Genomic DNA, 20460 nt, shown 5'->3' with positions numbered 1-20460 from the left:
GACAGGAATGGTCAGAACTGGAAACACCATACTGCATGCTCCCAAGAAAAGACCACACTTCCTCCTTCTCCCCCATTTTTATAGTGCTGTGAGAACTTAACCTATCCTTATGCAGTCAGGGAAGACAGCCTGCATTTAAGGAGTGCTGCCCAAGAGGGTCACAGACAACCTTTTGAGCCAGGTGTGAGCTGTGTGGTGAGTTGGATTCCTGCACTGAGAAGACACAGAGCCTTTGGGGAGTGCCGTCCCTCCTGCTGAAAGAGGGGACCCCAGTCCGAAGTAGCTCATAGAGAAACAACCCAGAGAAAGCTGCCGCCATCTTTCACGGCACAATCCTGCTTACCTCTTGCCAAGGCAATGTTATAACACACAAAGAGATCATTGTTATTATTCTAGAATGTGTACGACAGTTAGCTTATATAGCTTAGTTATTCTCTCTCTGGCTTAAACATGCTAGGCTTCTTGTGGGTGAATTGTGGATTGTTGTCTCATCACGCTGGATCACCACATACTTTGGAGTCATATCTTAGACTGAGACTAAGTTCTAAAGTTAGCACATAAAGTGAAAATTGGATAGAGTCAGAATTATCCTAAAAATCCCTTAGGATCACAGCATGTTGAAAACTAGCGTAGTGAAACAACACAACCATTCCCCCCCCCCTTGGTATTAGAAAAGAGTTCTTTCTGGAATTAAAGTATTTGGCTGGCATGCAGGTCTTTTAGATCTTTAATAGATACATAACTGGAATCACATTCAGCTCAGAGAGATGCGAATACTGGCAGAGAGATGAGGGAGCTTAGTCCAACGGAGGAAGTGGCTGATTGATGTCACTCTTTGGGCAGCCTGTTACTGAATAAAAGGCAGGATGGTCGCCCTAAGTGGGTAAAATGTAATGCCTTCCACCCCCACATGAGAACTTTAATCTCATCTTTTTCAATATGCAGATAATGTCTTTCAAAATTCACGTTGTGTCACAGACGATGATGTTAGTAATAGTTGTCCTTTTTGCATCCATGATTCTGAATTCACAGGCGAGGACAAAATTACACTTAACCTCCCTGGCTTTTTTCTGTCAAATGAGTGGTTTGGATTAGGTGATTGCTAAGGTCTCTTCTAGTTCAAGGAATATCCACTGCACCTGTGTTAACAAGGCTAACTTTTGCCATTTTCCTGTATGAGCCTCATTATTTTCTCATTATAACTGCTGATCAGAGCATACTTCAAATTTGAAAGCATTTTCTTTCAATTTCCATTTGTTATTTGGCTAGACAATAACATATATATTACCATTTAAAAAAATTATTTTAATGGTTTTAACAACGCTATCACATGAGTGTTATGAAAAGAAGGCTTCCTAAAAGGGTGGATGGTTATAATAGAATCTCCTTACAAAACTATGAAAAAAATATAAATGTTTTTGATATCTACAGACATGAAATGATATTACAATTGTTGTTAAAAGGTCACAAAGATAAAGATAAGCTTATAAACAAAAAGTCAGCATAAGAACTATACTTTTCACATGTTCAAGGCTGAATGCATTCAAAGGGAATATTGTTGCTCCCTTTTTATGATATGAAGTCACATTGTTATACATTATTTATTACTAGCATTTAAAAGGTGACTTCATATTTAACTAGGTGAAATTGTATTACAATAGACTCAACTAATTGTATAATAAAAACAGATGGATTACAGAAAGTTTTATTATCGAATTTCACGTTTAAACTCAATCCGGCTAAGTAAGATGAACTTTAAAATTGTCGAGGAAAAATATTATTCTGTGGCTTAGAAGGTTAACTGGAGGCAAAAGAAAGTCAATTTGCTGCGATAAACCATTACAGTTGGTTTCGCACTAAATTAGTCTAGAAGAAACTCACATTAGGTGTGTAGTTTCTGACAGCTTATTAAGTACCATGTGTTAAGTTTGCCATAACGTTAAAACGTTAGTTCAAATTTCCATTAAGCACAACACTCCTGTACGGAGGCTGACAGTCTCCTCATCCTGTTCTTATTTCACTTTCTTCCATTTTAATTGGGTGCCAAAAAAAAAAAAAAATGAGTGTAGTTTCAGATAGATAAAATGATACGAATAATTGTCCTTTTCCCTCTGATATTACTTAGTAATTAAGTTTGTGGCATCGACTTAATGTGTAAATACTTAGTAACTATTAGTCAGCCCAGAAAAGTGATATTAATAGCTACCATCTCGTAAGCACTTGGTAGGTAGTTGCTGTATTATATAACTCATTTAATCATCATCATCGCCATGACATTTTACTTTCAATGCTGTTATTTCTGTTTTGTGGGCAAGCTGTCAAGCTAGTAGGTGGCAGAATAGAGCTATAACCCAGGACAGGAATTTAGAGACTTTATGTTACCCATATTTAGGCTATACTTAACTGTTGTACTTTGAATATAACAATGATACTAAAATCAACTTTAGTTCACATCATGTTTCATCTTTAGACATTTTCATATGTTTTATCTGTGTGCTCTTCAAAACAGTCCTATGAGGTGAATAGGATATTTCCAGATGGGCAGTTGTAGTTTGGACATATTAGGGGAATTTCACAAAGGTAGTGAGTGAGTGGCAGATCTAATCTTCAAATGTAGCTTAAACCCCAGAGAGTGATTTGGTCCCCCAAATAGGAGAGAATGACGACTCAGACACCTCATCAGTGGCTTTCATGTTAGTGAAACCCGAGAGGTCCACATGAGACTGAGGATGGCAGAGAGGGCAGGTGTCTCCCTTTTCCCCTCACGAGTCCACAGCTTACAGGTGCCTATTATGAGCGGGTCAGGGGGAGAGAGTTCACCAGTGCTCCACGGCCTACTGTGTTAGCATATAAGGAATTTCCTGCTGAGTAAGTATCTCATTTTCATTTCCTATTGTATCACTGGACCTCAGCAGGACCTAACATGCCCTTTCCAGAATCTGAGACAAGACATGCATATTTGTGTTATTGACGACCTCTTTCTTACTCACATACAACTTTAACCTATTCATAAATACTAGTGCAGAATCATCTTATTATCAACATCATAATTGCCAGAGTCGTGGCCCATGTTCAACTTCTAGAATTTTAAGGGCACCATTCAAGAAAATTGAGTTAGGATTGACCCTAAATGAATCGAAAAGGTAATCCTTGAAGGAGACTCGTCTGGCTTAGAAACTACATTATACAAAGCCAGGGATCCTGGCTTCTTGCCCGTGTTCTCATTACCATTTCATTTTCACAGTAAGCAAAACAGACATGCATACACATACATACACATAGAAACCCATATTTCTAGGTACATAGTCTTTGAGTTCTATTAAAAATATATATATGTACTAATCAACATAATGTGCTGTATTGTCAAAATGTTTGCCTTCAGAAAATCAGCAGGTAATTTACAATCCTGTGAAAGTTACCAGTTTCACAGTGAATCCTGGGAAAGAGGAATTCAGAATCATCTGGGCAAAGTATGTTAACGATTACCAAACACAGCCCATGCCTGTGTATACATAAGTTAGGTCACTTGAAAAGTAAGAGTATATTTGTTTCAGAGCCACGTAAATCAGTATTGTTAGATTTGGCGCTACCCAGAGCGGGGTGTGAATCATGCATCTCCCCCTTACTGTGAGATCTGCAGAAAATTGCTGACCCTTTTTGAGGAGCAGGTGAGTGAAAAGTATGGAACCTGTTTAGCTGAGGGTTTGGCTTATAGCATTTGCTCAACAAATTTGGTTCCCGCCCCCACCCCCACCATTTACCACTCTTTTATTTTCTCCTTTCTTTACAAGGATGACATTTATTCTCCAAACGATTGTTTTTTTCCACCAAATTGTGACATCTATTAAATAATTTAAATCAGAGCAAGAACAAAGTAACTTTAAAAGTGTGCAAAATGGAATGTGCTTCTGAAATATTCAACATCACACTTTTCATCTTCCTTATTTAGAGATTCAGAATGAAAAATACAGACTTGGCCCAATGTGGGGGGCCTAAATTTCCCAAACTTGCATGTGTATTATGAAAAGGAACACACACATTATGTGAAAATACCTACCCCCTTAAGGCAACATGAAACTGTCACCTAATCTTTATGAAGTTTTGCTCTTCTGATAATGGCATAACTTTAGAGATCGTGTGCTAATGACATAAAACTCTGCAACAATACTTGTTCCCTAAAAAGCAATCTATTGAAAACAGCCGTGAAGCAGAGGCACCTGGGTTGCTCAGTCAGTTAAGCATCTGCCTTTGGCATAGGTCATGATCCCATGGCCCTGGGATCAAGCCACACATTGGGCTCCTTGCTCAGTGGGAAGACTGCTTCTCCCTTTCCCACTCCCCCTGCTTGTGTTCCCTCTCTCACTGTCTCTCTCTCTCTGTGTCAAATAAATAAATAAAATCTTAAAAGAAAAAAACATTAAAGAAACTTATTTCCACCTTTCTTTGCTCTTGGTTCTGCTAAACCTTTATCCTCTATTCCGACTACAATTCTTCCCCAATGCCTTTCTTCCCAGGTTCCTTCAGTTCTCAGAATGAAAGCCTCCTGCCCACACTCAGGCCATTTGCTGCAATAAACCAATACAGTTGGTTTATCACAATAAAAGTGTTTTCTGAATATCAAAATATAAGTTTTTTTTTAATTTTGTCAGGTTTTCTAATTCTTCCTGCATAACTTTCTAGCATGTAAAAGGAATTGCTGTGTATTTTATTTCTCCCTGGTCTGGAAATTAATAAAGAACCAATAGTTGAGCATAATACTTTCTTATATTTTTTCTTACTATGGTAATTGGAGCTAGAAACTTTGGGAGTTTTGATATTATATGGAATTGGAGTTTCTTCATGTCCTATTGACTGTGAGAATTGGCCAATGTTCTGCCCCAGTCTTATCCATCCCTCTTTACTAGCACTCCCCTGGCTTCCTGCTTCCTGGATAATTGCAGACATCAATGATGTTACCTGTGTGATTGCTCACTATTCTGAGTGTCTGTGTTGATTTTCTGACACTCCTTCGAGTCAGGCCCCAAAGTACTCCTGTATCTGTGGTTGTACGTGTCTACCATTGTCTGAGGGACATATGGAGTTCAGAAGGCTTAGCCTGTAGTGTGATTCACATTTTAACATCTCATAAATAAATTCATTAATCAGTAGGAACCCAGTTCAACATAGAGCATATCACAGGTCAGATTATGCTCACACCTCCCAGCACACAGTAACGTCTGATTTTTTGGATCATGTGATTCTTCACAGTCCTGGAGCACCTCTTACTTACCCTCAGAGCCCCAGGCAGGAACAATACATAGTGCGCTGGAGTGGCCAGTAAGTGATGCAAAAATGATTGAGGATTTCAGGGAGCACCACAACTTTCCTATTTGGTTGATAGGGTAACACTCATACTATGGCCCCCCAAGTTCAGGAATAAGGCACCTCTGCCATGACAGAGACTTTGAGAGCTACAGCTGTTCCCTAGACAAGAGTCCTAATGGAAGTGGGGAGACTTTCTGACAAAACCACACCCCGCAGCATGACTTACAGCTAGTTTTCTAAGCTTATAGCTCTCATCCCCTCATCCTGACTTCTGCTCCCATGCCAACTGTGGGCAGTCACTCGTCTCCTACTCTAGCTAAGCAGGACTGAATACTCCTGAACATCTTTGTATGCACTGGTCTCTTCCTGAAGTGCCCCTCTCCATCTGGCAAAATGTATCCTAGAGTCTGCTTCAGTGTGGCTCTTTTGGTGAGGCTGTCCCCGAACCATCAGACAAAGCTGCCTTTTCTTCTTGTCCCAATTTACCCAATACTGTCGCAGTTTTAAAACTGAAAGTCTCATCACATCACGTGATGAGCACTGGGTACAATTAATGAATAACTGAACTATATGTTGGCTACTTGAGTTTAAGTTTAAAAAAAAAAAAAAAAGTTAAAAAAACCCTGAAAGTCTCATGCCCTAGGAAATCCCTTGGTCCTACAAAACTGGGGTGGTTGGTCCCCTGACCTGTTTGTCTCCCCAGTGGAGTAAAACACCCCATCGCTGAGGGGGTTGTGTCATGTTCACGTTTGTGTCCCCACTGACAGCACACTGATAAATTAGTGACCTTCTATATGAGATCCGAAGAACAAAGCCATTCAGTCTGTGTTAGCAGATACCAGTGGAAGAGGACGCATTAGTCTTGTCTCTTAATACAAAAAGATCCTGCAATAGTGTAGTCTTTTAGTTTTCCTCTGGATAAGCTCTGTCTTACCTCTATGTTTATTACTTAGTACTTAGGCTCAATTGAGAAACCAAAATTTAGAAATACCTTTGATGATCATAATAATGCTCCCAGCAATAACATTTAAGAAAGACGTTTTATGGGAATGAGAAGGGATGGATAGAAAACATTTTTTAAATTTTTTCCATTAGTTTCAGAGGTAGAATTTAGTGATTCATCAGTAGAAAACATTTTTAAATGCATGCCCAGTGGCTCTGAAATTTTTGAAAATGAGTCTATGTGTCTTGTAGGTCTCGGGAACTTCATGACATGCTTGGCAGTGCACATTTTATTTCCACCAGGAGTAAAATATCCAGTTGTCCGGGTAATTTGTAAATAGTACTGGCTAAGTGATAAATAGCCCTTATATGTAGAATACGTATTACAGACCAGTGTCTTAGTATGTAACTTTAGAACTACTAAAGGGAGAAGGGGAGAGAGAGTTCACTTATCTGAAGATGTAGGTTCAGTCTCATGAGGACAGACTCCTTAGCTGTGAGAGTCGCAGTGCTAATACATGGCTACTCTCCTCAGTTGGCTGTGATTCTACCTCCCACCTCAACAGTATATCCCCAGGTCAGACACCCTTTTGTCCACAAAAAGCAGGAGCAAGTAATATGTGAATGACTCAGGCTTACCCACATTCACAAAGCAAACTCACATTACCCTCAAATACAGGAGGGGATAATGGATGGACATTAATACAAAGAAAATTATCACTGAAGTGTTAGAATTGGGAAGAAATCTTTCAACAGGTAAGATTCAATTATTCGGTTAAAAAAGAATGCTTCAAGTAAAATAGATTCAATTCTTCCCTTTATCCAAAGCCCATATTTTAAAATAAAGTATATTTAAAACATTTGTCTTTAGTACTTTTAAATTTTAGCTTTAGCTTTTCAAGGCATACTTTGTATTAGCTAAGCCCTATTTTATAATTCTTTTTGTTCCTGTTTTATCTTCCCTGCTAGACTTGTGTTTGATTGACCTTTGTCCCTCCCTACACCCTCTTTCATAGTGCTGAGCAGGGTATTTGAGAAACAAATATTTGATGGATCACGATAGCGTTTATCGACTACTTACATCCAGGTACTGATCTGAAGTGATTTCTTCATTTAAATTCATTTAATATGCACGACTCTATGAGGCAGGTATTACTTTTATCCCAACTTGAGAGAGAAAAATCCTGAAGCACAAAAAGGGTAATTGATGTCCTCAAGGTCACATACCTAAGATGTAGTGGGGCTTGGACAAATCCCAGCGACATGACTACTGTGTCCAAGCTCTTGATACACTGCCCCGCCTTTGGAGAAGAAGGTTGGCCCCAGGAGATCCCCCATAGGGTTATAATCCTCTCTTGGTTTCCAAAGCATGAAGTAGTTTTTACTACTTAAAACCTGATAGTAGAGAAAGCTTTATGGCGTCTTCTCGAGGCTTGTTTTACAATGAATCAAATATACGTGTAGTGGGTGTAGTGTTTGTGTTTGCCACTGCAGCCGCGGTCTAGGGGTTCAGATGTGAGGAAGTGATATGTGGCTTTCCTGACCACCCAGAAGTGGGGTCACAGAAAACCTAGGGAATTCCAAGCAACCAGGAAATTCATACTCTGATTCCATACAGGAATTGCTGTTTCAAAAAAAAAAAAAAATGTTCCATGGGGCGCCTGGGTGGCTCAGTGGGTTAAGCCGCTGCCTTCGGCTCAGGTCATGATCTCAGGGTCCTGGGATCGAGTCCCGCATCGGGCTCTCTGCTCAGCAGGGAGCCTGCTTCTCCCCCGCCCCTCTCTCTGCCTGCCTGTCAAATAAATAAATAAAATCTTTAAAAACAAACAAACAAAAATGCTCCAGGTAAAATAGATTTTGGGAAGCCTCCAAAGGAGCGTAACATAGAAGAAATAATATACTGAGCCACAACCCCAAATCCCAAGCCAATTTTCCCATGCGCAGTGGTGACTGGCTGCCTCCCTGGGCTCCCTCACTTTGTCCCTCACATAGCGCTTTTCCACGTGAGCACATTTCTAGTGTAACACAAAATAGCAGCTGCTACTTACCAGCTTCTCAGTTTCAAATCTTCCATCACCGTAGTAGGCTGACATTTTCACCTTTCACAAGAATGTCTTGGGAGATTCTCTGTTTTGAAGGATTTCATGAGTCTTCACCCAAACGGGTAATATCACATAAGCTGGCCCTAAGCTTCACATAGAGTCCTGTCACAGATATATTTTATGGGAGCGTTAAACTGGAAACCAGTGAGATCTGTCCCCTCTCTTGGATGCCTGCCTCCCATCCATTTACTTACTCAGTAAATATTTCTGGAGCACTGGCCACCTAGTGTGTAGAGTAATTACTGTAGCCACCTTGACAACCTTAAAATATTTCACTTGTGGCACAACATCTACTTGAAAGCTGCTCCCTTCTCTGTCTCACATTGAACCAGTGATCTGTCTCTAAACTGTTCACTGAAATCAAGATGGTGGGATAGTAGCCAAGGGGAATAAAAGACCCCATTTGTGACTGTACACTAAAAGTTCCCCTCTCCAAAAACCAAGGAGAAGCAAGGTGGGGTGGGCGGAGGCTATGATATGGAGGGAATGCTGGCATTGGGCGTCAGATGGTGGCCTTGATGACCAGCAGACCTGCCCGGGCATGCTAATGGGCTTAGGGTGTACAGCTTTCCTCCTGATTCTTGCATTCCCTCAGTGAAGAAGGCAGCAGTCAAACAGGACCCTGACCTGGGACTCCTCTTGGCAGCATATCATTCAATCAGAGGCAAATATTTTTTGCTCCTCTGTGCATGTTATGAATCTTCTAATACTAGAAGTCTTCTCTTCTGGAGCCAGAATAGCATTTCCTAGCACTCCCCAAAGCCACATACAGAAAAAGAGTCTTCCACATAAATCTTAGCAGGAAGAAACTCCTTCGCGCCTTCTCAGTTTCTAACTCAGGAGTGTGCAACCCTCATCGCACACTGGTGTTACCTGCGAAGCTTTCTTAATGCCAATGCCTGTACGTCATTCTGAGATTGTGTCTCTGTTGATTTAGGGTGGACCTGAGTCTTTTCTGGTTTTGCTGTTGTTGTTTTGCTTGTGTTGAAGCTCCTCGGGTTGAATCAGAACTACAGCGCGCTGCCACATATGAACTTATTTTAAGTTTCCAGTCCATAGTGAAAGGAGGAGGTTAAGCTACCAGCGAGTGAACACAAGAGCAAAGAGAGAAGGCAGTGGGATCCCGTCTTTGACATCCTCATCCCTTTGCCATTCCGACACGGAGGCATCTCGCGTCGGTAGTCCTTCCTTTTTGTGAAGGAAAAACAGGGTTGTTATGAAACACCCACTGCAGAATATGACTTATATCCTCCTAGCTCATACCACCTTAAAGATCTGTAAAATATGACAGTAGACTGATAGGATTAAAAGGGGCACCTGGGTGTCTCAGTGGGTTAAAGCCTCTGCCTTTGGCTCAGGTCATGAGCTCAGGGTCCTGGGATCGAGCCCCGCATTGGGCTGTCTGCTCAGTGGGGAGCCTGCTTCCTCTTCTCTCTCTGCCTGCCTCTCTCCCTACTTGTGATCTCTGCCTGTCAAATAAATAAATAAAATCTTTTTTAAAAAAAAAAAAAGGTAAGAACTCTTGGTGGCACCCCAGGTGCTGTTTTATATGGAAGCTAGATGAACTAGCTAGCAATGATCTCCCAGAGCCTAAACGATGAGAAGGATGAAGGCATTTGTCATTCCCATGCTTTGTACACATTGTAAGATCCCCAAATCCTTGCTAAAAGGACTCGAAACTATTCATTTTGGAAACACAAGGAAGACACGGCTTTCTTATTCAGCAACAATCATATTTCTTTGTGATAGGCCTTTTTAGCTTGGGAGCATTTTACATTTTGAATGAATGTCTTCATTTCTGACGATGTGCATGTTCTGTAGCAATTAGTTTAGGATACTAAAGCCACACCCAAGCATGCCAGACTAGTTCATTGGTATTTTCATTCCCCGTCAACTCTAGAAACTTACTTTGGTGACGAATGGCGTATTTTCAAAATAGTGTCCATAAAGCAGGTGGCTATGCTTTGGCTTTCCTAAGGAAATAATTAACATGCAGATGGCAGTTGAAGGAACCCAACTGTATATAGAAATGTATTCCAGAATGTTCTTATATTTTCTGAAGATAAAGTTATGCATGTGATACACGGTGACCTAGGAGAATGGAAACGGGACAGGAAATAAAGAGAGCACATCTTTCGGTATACTTCAAAGCTGTTTCTTGGTTGCTCAAAATTACTAACGTGTATTAGCAAACAAGTCTTGAAACACACACTCATCATTTAACTATTTAACAAACAAAAATATCATCTTTCAGTGTGTCCAAAGCTTAGCATACAAAGATGAGCACATTGAACCTGCATACAGGTGTGCATAATCTATAGAAGGAAATACACATGAAAGTCAGCTATTAAAATACAGTATGATAAGGTTATGATAGCTTGTGAAATTCATTATTGTGAAATTATCATTTAGGATACTGTATACTAATGACATCAGGGAAAGCTCTCCCTGCCAGACTTGGAGGAAAAATACTTATAAGACTCAGTAACAGGAATACTATGTCCTCTGAATGTCTTGAGTTTCACTTAAATACTCTGAAGAAAATAACCAGTTTCTCTGTCCCATTGAATTAGTGGTTTGAAAGCTCAAAGCTAATTCGTAACATAACGCTAGCGACCAAATAGGGTCCTATATGATCAGTTCTATCTGTTGATCCACCCAGATTCAACTCCTGTCACCCAGATTTTGCTTACTTTCTGTTGTTTTTGTTCCTTAAAAGTACTGCAAATCCTCCCAGTGATGAGACAGGTCATAAGAAAATAAATAAATAAATAAACTGTGACAAGAGACGTCTGTTCAAGATCTTATGAGAGCCAAGGGAAAGAGTGTGACACAGGCTGGCCGTGTTGCTAGAGGAGGCTAGGGAAGGAGCTCTAGCACAGATGGGAAAAGCATCATCATAATGACCCCATCAGCAGCCCTCGTTAATAACAGTAAAAAAGAAGAGCTAGACCTTGAAGAATCAACAATCACTGGACCTTACAATTGCGGGGTCTTCCCTGTGTATCTGTGCTTTGCCGACATTTTATCTCTGGTCCTCACAGCAATCCCAATAAGCAGATACTAATATCCCCGTGTACCGCACGGGAATATCGACGCTTCTGGAGATGAGTAATTTATCCAGGATGCCACCTCCTACCCAGGTAGTCTTGCTTCAAGGGCTGCATTATTGCATGCTGAAATTCTCGTGGAAGGATAGGGGATTGACACAGTGTTGTCAGCGAGAGTCACTCCAAGTGTGTCCAAGAGGGGGGTGTAGTGCTGCACACGCTGCGCCTGCTGAAGGGGAAGCTACAGAGATAAGGAAGGCAAAGTCAGGAATAATGTTTCTTTAGGTAATAGGAAGATTTCAAAGGATTTTAATAAGAGGGTTACACGAAAGCGGAGAAAAGGCAAGAGAGGCCTCAAACTCTGATCCTTCTGAAATCCGGTGGGGCTGTCAGAGTCTCCTGGGTGAAGAAGTTTTGTAAGATCTCAGGCCGTCGTTCACTACATGCTACAGATCACAGGGACTCCTTGGTGCGTAAGAGCGTGACAGTAGTATTTACTTCCAATGGGAAATAATTTTACATAAGACAGATTTACTTTGAAGTCCACCCTGGGGACTGCCATTACCAAAGGAGGTTCTCGTAAAGCACCCTCTTCCTACATGGCACCAGAAGCAATGTTAGAGAACAGGCCTGGTGCTCTTAATCCCCCACATCCCCCACCCCTGCCCAAAGCCTCTCCTGTGGACTCAAAATGCTCACAGGGATGGTGGTGAGAACATGGTGATGCTGGTGGCAGGTGGCTGCTGCTATTTCCCAAACTGTCTCTGTTTGCTCCCCTGTGCCAGCATTCACTGCTTCCTCGAACCCTAACGACCTCCCCCGGAGGAAGGCGATCGTAGGTCCGTATGACAGATGAAGGTTTAGTCACATAGCTAAGCAAGTCGTAGAGGTAGATTTTGAATCCAGGGCCAGTAGACTCCGGAGCCTGCGTGGCAGGCAGCTTACCCTACCCTGCCTCCCACGAGGAAGAGATTATAAATACAGCAGTCATCTTATCCTGTTTCTGAAGACTGCTTTTCTGTCTCGCTAGGAATTATCTGATTTATTATAATAGAAAATTGGTTGTTGAGGCTTTGCTTCTTTTGTCTCCTATTCTTTCTGATATATACTTTGAGAAAACATAATGAGAAGATTCTGTGTGTGTGTGTGTGTGTGTGTGTGTGTGGTGTGTGCATGCCCATTAAATATGTGTGCGAATGGGGTGCTCGAGTGCCTCAGTTAGTTAAGCATCTGCCATCAGCTCATGTCATGATCTCAGGGACCTGGAATCAAGCCCAGCGTCAGTCTCCCCACTCAGCAGGGAGTCTGCTCGGCCCTCTCCCTCTGCCCCTCCCCTTCCTGATGGTTCTCTCTCACACTCTTCCTTTCTCTCTCAAATAAAATCTTAAAAAAAAAAAATGTGCACTTGCCAGTGCGAACTCGTACATCAAAAAGAGAAGGTGTGTGGATAAGAATTGCCTTTGGTCAGATCTCAGCCTTGCCACTTACTGGGCATGAGATTTAGACCTCCTGTGTGTCAGGCTCATTGCCTTTAAAATAGCAGTGTTTCCAGCTGAAGACTGTTGTTTAACTACATTGAGAAAATGTATCTGCAATACTTAGCACAGAGTTAAGTACCCAGAATTGTTCATTCGTCTTCTAACTCCTCTTTGGTCGTCAGGCTTTCCTACCGTAATTCTATTTCTGTTTGTACAAAAAGCAAAAACCAATGTATATGTCAGCCCTACCACGGGGGCATTTATATCCTAGAGAAAGAGCTATGTGTCACTGCCTCTAGGCAGCGTCTTTTTTTAGTTCCTACCCTCTCCAAGGACAAGGAGCTCTAAATTTCATACAAAAATTCATTAGGCTGTAAAGGAGGCTATAAGGGATCCTTATACGATCAGCCCTCGGGTTAGCTGATCCGCAGCGGCTTCAAGACACTTGGAGTCTGCTGTCTACGAGTTTATCATCTCATTATGCCAACTGTGAATACTTTCCTTTTGACTGACACGAGCATCAACCACCCCCCCCACAGGTATCTTCTGACTTGTGCAGATATCCTTGGGAATCTGTCCTTCTCTATCCCAGCCCTTCAATCCAGGTCTGTCTGACTCTAAAAAGTATGAATGCTGGTTGCTAGTCATCAGTGGATTTAACTTATCTTGTTAGATATGGGGACTTTGAAAAGCTTAGAAGATCCTCTTTGCGACACCATTCAGTATAAATTTCATTTGCTGACCATTTATTTTAATGCATCAAACTCATCCTCAAACTAACACAAGAGACCAGAAAGCAAGTGCACATTCTAGTTCTTTTGACGGAGTCATGCATAATTTAAATACAATAACATATGATGGAGGCATTGAGAACTCTGCTCCTGTCACAGAAATGTGCGTTGTACGCAGGCCAGCGCCAGCAGAGGCCTGACCTCATGCCCGGTGGGGCACTTGACAGATCACACAAGGTGTCCCTTAACCGCCTGCTCTCTGTAGGGCTCTACATATGTTCTCTTAAATGACTTTGCCCCACTGTTAGCCTAATTTGAAATTTTATTCCTCAGCCACATAAATAGAAGAACACAGTTTGAAAACCCCGTCCTGGAAGCAAAAAGGAAGCTACAGCAGCATAACATGCCCCACACGGAACTTGGAACAAAGCCCCTGCAGGCACCGGCTTTCCGAGGTGAGTACCAGGTCCACCCGCCATGTTTCAAAGAGAAAAATGATCTACCAAACTGCCTGCTCTTCCAGATCTGCCTTTAGCTGGGACCATTTCAGAAGATGATTTGCTTTCCCCAAACCCCTCTCCTAGCTTTAGCTGGATGTTTGCGGGGCTCCGTGGCTTCCTTACAGCCTCCCGGCCGTACCTTAGAGAAATGTGCTGCCCGGTGCCGGCAGGAGACTCCTGGGTTTTGACAGTGGGACAGGAAAGTCACTGTAAAGTTCAGATTCATAGAGACCCCTAGGCTTGTCCTCAAAAGACCACGCACAAGAATAAGGATTGTTCTCCTTTGTGACAGTAGACGGTTCCTGGTGGACATTACCTAAGCCCACATCCACCCGCCCTCGCGCGGTCCCCGAGAGGTCGCGCAGCGTGAATGACTTGTCTTACTATCTGCGCGACCGCGCCAGGAGGCCCTGGCCGTTCGGTATGTCCATCCGTCTGTCAGGGGCTTCCTGCTGCCCTTGACCACACCTTCGAGCCACATAGTGGGATGAGTTGCTGCACAAACTTTTCACGTCTGGTGGGGTCTTATAAATGAGAGCACGAATACCGCACCCCCACAGCATAAATGCCATGAATGTAAAGGTCTCACGGTAACTTTGCTCCTAAAATGTGATGTGCATCAAAGAAACGTAGATGGCAAGATCAAAATGCATTTTTCATTTTACATTTTAATGGAAAGAACATAAACTTAAATATAAAATAGAGAATAATTATATATACGTGTAGACCTATTATATATATTATATGTTTTATATATATATTATACATATTTTAATGCAGACCTATGGGACATGTGAATACATGAAATAAAATTCCAGAATGATGATTCATTATATCTATTACGTATCAACCAAAATATAACAGCAGCCAAAGCACTAAAATACTTAGCTAAGTACCTATCTGCAGTTTGGCATTACAGACATCAAATCATATCACCGAAAATGTAATAACTCTATGCGTGTAGGCACGTGTATATACTTTGTGTGTGTGTGTGTATACACAGTTGACTGAGATAACGTTTAAAGCAGATATTAATTCTATTTCCTACCATGACTTTATTTTTAAAGCATGTAATATGCTTAGGAATATGTTTACTACAGATCATAGCTGGAAAATCGTATCATGTAACAAATTGGTGCACAAACCCAAATGAGTGGGTTCTCGTTATGGTCAGAGTGTTTAGGTATATGATTTGAGTGCATCAACATATTGTTACAAAATGTGTTACCTTTACATTCATAATGATACATAGAAATATTGGCTTGTCTTTTGCTCACATTTTAGAGTATACTAAACACCATAAGGGCAGTAGAGCTTTATCTAGTCATCTTTATAGCATCTCACAATATAAGCAAAAGTTAACTCGGTCCCACATCCAGGTACTCCTTCTAAATAGTTTAGACATTTGATTTGATAGTAGCGTTCCATGGGTCTTATTCTTTTAAAAATAAAACAGTCCATTCCGGTTTTCCAGTTTAATCCCTTCAAAGTGTTAGGCAGGACCCGCCACTCACAGGTACCTCCTGCTTGGACTCCTTTAGAAAAAGGAATGTATCCAGATGTGTCTGGATGAGTCGGGCTCCTCTTTATCTATAGGCTTTGATGGCCTGTTGATTCGGCCCTTTTAAAAAAAAAAAAAGCCCAAGGAGGGCTGCTTTGGTGAATGAAAACACTGACTTGACCGAAAAGCTACAAACCAAACAGCTTTTTTGCCTTTCCTGGATGCTTGGGACTGCTCTCTGTTTGCAGAAAGTACTAAAAATCCAGCTCCTGCCTTCACTGCCTGCTTGCTTTTACTACAGGAGACACCCACCCTTACCCCCGGGACGGCTACTCAGAAGCTGGCTTTCCCCTGTGTACGAACTTGCCTTAAATATGCTTTTTCTTTTTTAACTTATATTGGCCAATGTAGAAAAACCACTCTTCACCCGGGATGCATCCCAGTTGAAGGGAACATTCCTCAGCACCACCCTAAAAAAGAGCAACATGGGTTTTGGATTCACCATCATTGGTGGAGATGAGCCTGATGAGTTTCTGCAGGTGAAAAGTGTGATTCCGGATGGGCCTGCCGCGCAGGATGGGAAAATGGAAACAGGTAAGGTCCTTACTGCTTTAGAAATTTGCTTTCCAACAGCTTTCCTTTCCTCTTCTCACACCCCCATCCCCCGACCCCCCTACCAAGGCAAATAGGAGGAGCTTCTTTCTATGATTTTAATTCGAAAGCCAAAGATCACTTCACTTTAGGGAAACCAGAAATTATGTTTCTCCTAAGTTTAGGAGTATCAAATTGAAGTATTTTGGAAATAGATCTAAGTATCATTCTTGTCTCATTTTTCAGACTGCCCCTTCTATTTGCTGGATTTAATGGGCTCTTGAGATTGACACTTTTCTAATTTATTTTTAGAGTTCCGTCTTAGAAATGTGATTAACATTTCATACTATTCTACCCGATCCTCCACCATTGATATTTTAAAATCTGCATTAATCTTGTGATAGTCTCAATGCTGAATTGCCCAGGTTAGATATTTAAATATGCATGCTCATCTCAAAGAAAAAAAAATTTGGATGGTATTCATCTACATATGTCCGCATCAATGTTTTAATATATAAGGTTGTTTTCTGCAGTTCTTACGAATCAATTTTCACATGCAGTTAACTTGGATGTCTATCAAATTATAATCAAAAGTCATTTAACATGGAGATGTGGAGGCAAATTGTTAAAGGCACAAATGCATAAAATATGAAAGGTCCACAGGGGTAGAGAAAAAAGTGATGAACTAAGTCTGGTTTTTCAGTTTGATTTTAAATTCTCCTTCCTGGCCCATGTCCTTGGATTAATCCCATAACTTACAAATGCTAGTTTCCTTACTTGAGGTGTGGGGGAAGAAGAAATTCGATCTTGTGTCTTTAAAATGCTGATTCAAGAATTTTGTAGTGTTGTTTTTGAAATACATTAGAAAGTATTACAAAGTATAGTAACTGTATCTCCAAAGAACTGTATCACCATTACACATTTTTACAGTGTTGATTTAATTTGTGATATCAACTTGCCGACATTAATGGGTCTTAGTAGATATACAAATTAGAGAATTACTTTTGAGGAAACATTATCACATCTATGTGGTCTGTATATTTGTGAATTGTTATATTACCATTTAGTAAGTGGTTCCTCAAGAAATAACTGCTTTCCAAGGTCACCTATGAATATATTTGTAACTCCCTCTCACTGGTGAGTAATAATCCATCTAGTAGCTGTTACATCTCCTTAAAGTTGAGTGAAGTTTTAAAACTAACCCACCACATTTTTCAAACACTATTGTTGTAGAAAATCATCTTTACGTAATTTTCTGTAAGAGTTAAGTTAGGGGCGCATGGGTGGCCGGACCCGAGAACGACAGTGATGGATAGGACAAGGCCCAGCTCTCGAGGAGTTTATGTCTAGGAAGGGCCTCCGATAGATAAACAAGTAGTTGTAACACAATATGAGTAGGATGAATCTGTAATAGCCCTGATGTTGGCACAAAATCAAGACAGTGGGAGGGGAAAGCAACAGAAATGTTTAAAAAGAAAAGTGTGTTTCTAACCATGTAATCTTATTGGGCTTTTATAGAAGTGATAGTTTCTCTCATTGGAAAAGAATACCATAAAACTTTGAAATCTGCTTATAAAATACTCAGGGAATTTAAATGTTTATTTTTAATTGTGAGGTAATTTAAAATAAAACATAAACACATTTCTGTGATATTCCTCAAGTAGCGATAGGAATGGCTGCTCAGTTCATTGAGCTAATATTTCATGAATATCCATACATCCCAGGCATTCTGCTAATTATTAGGGATGCAAAATGTTTCTATCATTAAGACGCCTATACTGTAGAAATAATGAGTGGCATGTTAATGAAGATTTACATCAATGCAATCATAAAAATATGTGCAAAGTCCAGAAATAGGCCAGAGGAATGGGAGATTGAATCCATTAGGAGATGCTTAGGGAGAGCCTTGTACAGAAGATGATGCCCGACAGAGTTTTGAATGATGAATAGGTGTTAGCTAGGAGGACAAAGAAGAGAAGCCACAGGAAGAGGAAACAACATATGCAAAGGCACAGTGGTGGGGAATACCTAGGTAAAGATTTATATGCCATCGCAACCTATGACAATATTCCAACTTCAGTAGGTATTTATGTGAACTACCGAATAAAGTGATAATCCTAACTGGTAAAGAGGAACTGTTATGACGCGTAGGAAACATCAAAGAATAGTCTGTAGTCATATATCCTCAACTAAAAAACATAGATTTCAAAAATGCATGAATACTTACATATAAAATCTTTCTCATGTAAATTTCTCATATAAACTTTCAACCAGTTAGGCATAGTGCTTTACTCTATAGCTGATGTTTTCTTGATTTGTCTGTGCCAAGAACCTGAAACAGTGCAAGGCAAAGAGCAAGTATTTGTTGGATGGATGGATGGACGGATGGACGGATGGATGGATTCATGGAGTGTTGGATACACTTAGAAATTAAGAAGTGAAATTTGAATAGGCTGAATTCCACTTTTACAGCATAGCCTGGCCAATGCTAATTGTCCAAATAGTTTACCATCAAAGCAAAAACAAACCAGCATTGCAGTTTCTGAAGGAAATTAAAAAGACAAAAACATGTTAGGGACAAAATTAATTTCCTTTTTTGTAACGACTTCATCTATAAATGAACCTCAGGTGTTTGTTTTTCTTTAAATGGACTCTACAGATATAGTGATAAGTCATTAATATTTATGACGTGTGTGGTCTCTCAGGGTTGTGGGATCAGCCAGAGTCAGGCTCCAAGATGAGAAGGGAGTCTGCTGGAGATTCTCTCTCTCTCTCTCTCTCCCTCAGCCCCTCCCACCACTCGTGTTCTCTCTGTCTCTCTCTCTCTCTCAAATAAATAAATCTTAAAAATGATAAGTGGTCTCATTTGATAGTGAAATAAGCATGAAAATACTTGAATCAATTTTTTTTAGCTCTAGGTTATCTCCAATGTAAGCAAAGAAATGTCAATAGTTTGTGTCGACACAAACACAGAGAAAGATCCATTCTACTGAAAAGTTCACCAAGGGTCCTACACAAGAAAAACAAGGGTAGGATGGGAATTCTTTCTTTCTTGGTCAGCACTGACTCATGGGAAAGAGTAGAGACCAGAGGAAAATGAAGACACTGTGCCCCTAGCTGCTTTTTGGAAACTAATTGAGCCAATCCCCAATGGTCCTATAATGTTCTAGAAGAAGTTTTTTTAGAAGAAATTACCATAGTGCTCAGAAACCAACCGGCTTCTGATTGTTACATATTCCACACATCCTGGCAATCCTTTGGAGGCACCAGAGATGCTGGTCATATTCTTTAAACTCTTTTTAAAATCAAGATTGATATACTAAGGCTTACATAGAAACTACAAAGTCTGAGAGTTATTTATCTAACATCCTTCAGGTAAAAAGCTTCTCTTGTTACATGATGTTTTCCTGTTTCTCCCCAGGCTAATTTTTTAATCGAGGCTTGAGGTTTTCAACAAATATAAGAGGGAGGAAAGCTGGCCTATCTGTGAAGTTCTTCTGTAGATAGGGGTTGAATTATGAGGTCACTCACACCCTATTAGATTTTATTTGCCCTCTTCTAAAACGTATCCACGTTATTAGCAAATGGCAAGAAACTGGGAGATAGCATCCTGACATTCTCTGGCTCCCAGCATTTCTCCATTTCAGCAGATCACTGTTACTGCCCTTTTGCTGGTTGGTAACTCGTTCTTTGTGTTTCTGGAAGTAGAGGGATAAGATTAATTTTCTCAGAATCACCTGGGGAGCTTTTTAAAAATGCAGATTCCTGTGTCCCTGCACCTACTGAAATCCAATTTCTAGAAATGGTTTTGGGCATGTGCATTTATACACTTCTAAAAATTGTTAAATCAACACATGCATGTGAAAAACAATCATATGAAAATAATTGTAATGCATAAAATATCTTCTGGCCTGCTCCTCTCCCCGCCTCCAGGCCCCTGTCCCAGAGGCACTCAGTCAGTTTGTATTCTTAGAGATGGGAAATACCTTCACACCTCCAATTAATGTGTTTGTACTGTTGTCTTGATTTAACAGATTTAGACATGACCTATATTTACTTCCTCTTAGAAAGAAATGAAGAATTAGCTCTCTTGTCTCCCATCTGCCTTCCCACATTTTCCCAATAGACTTTTACAGCTAATTTCAGTAATATTTGTATAGTTTTTGCATTAGCATGGCTTTATATATCTGTTCACTGACCCCAGTGATATACAATTCATACCTTTTTCCCCCTTAAGTAGCTTTGTGAGGTTTCACTTTGT

At 40.6% G+C, this 20460-nt stretch overlaps 1 protein-coding gene across 5 annotated transcripts in view; it reads left to right on the top strand.

The window, feature by feature from the left end:
- Positions 1-20460, top strand: part of MAGI2 (membrane associated guanylate kinase, WW and PDZ domain containing 2) — a 1343119-nt gene that overhangs the window by 1018282 nt on the left and 304377 nt on the right. For all 5 annotated transcript variants that reach the window (XM_045089715.1, XM_045089714.1, XM_045089718.1 and 2 more), the window contains 2 exons: positions 13941-14062; positions 16020-16202. In XM_045089715.1, the coding sequence (XP_044945650.1) occupies positions 13941-14062; positions 16020-16202 (305 nt within the window). The remainder of the gene's footprint in view (positions 1-13940; positions 14063-16019; positions 16203-20460) is intronic.

The sequence above is a fragment of the Mustela putorius genome, unplaced genomic scaffold (genome assembly GCF_011764305.1).
Source record: "Mustela putorius furo isolate JIRA1106 unplaced genomic scaffold, ASM1176430v1.1 tig00003845_pilon_pilon_pilon, whole genome shotgun sequence".
Lineage (NCBI taxonomy): Eukaryota > Metazoa > Chordata > Mammalia > Carnivora > Mustelidae > Mustela > Mustela putorius.
This window is presented reverse-complemented; position numbering and strand designations above follow the sequence as displayed.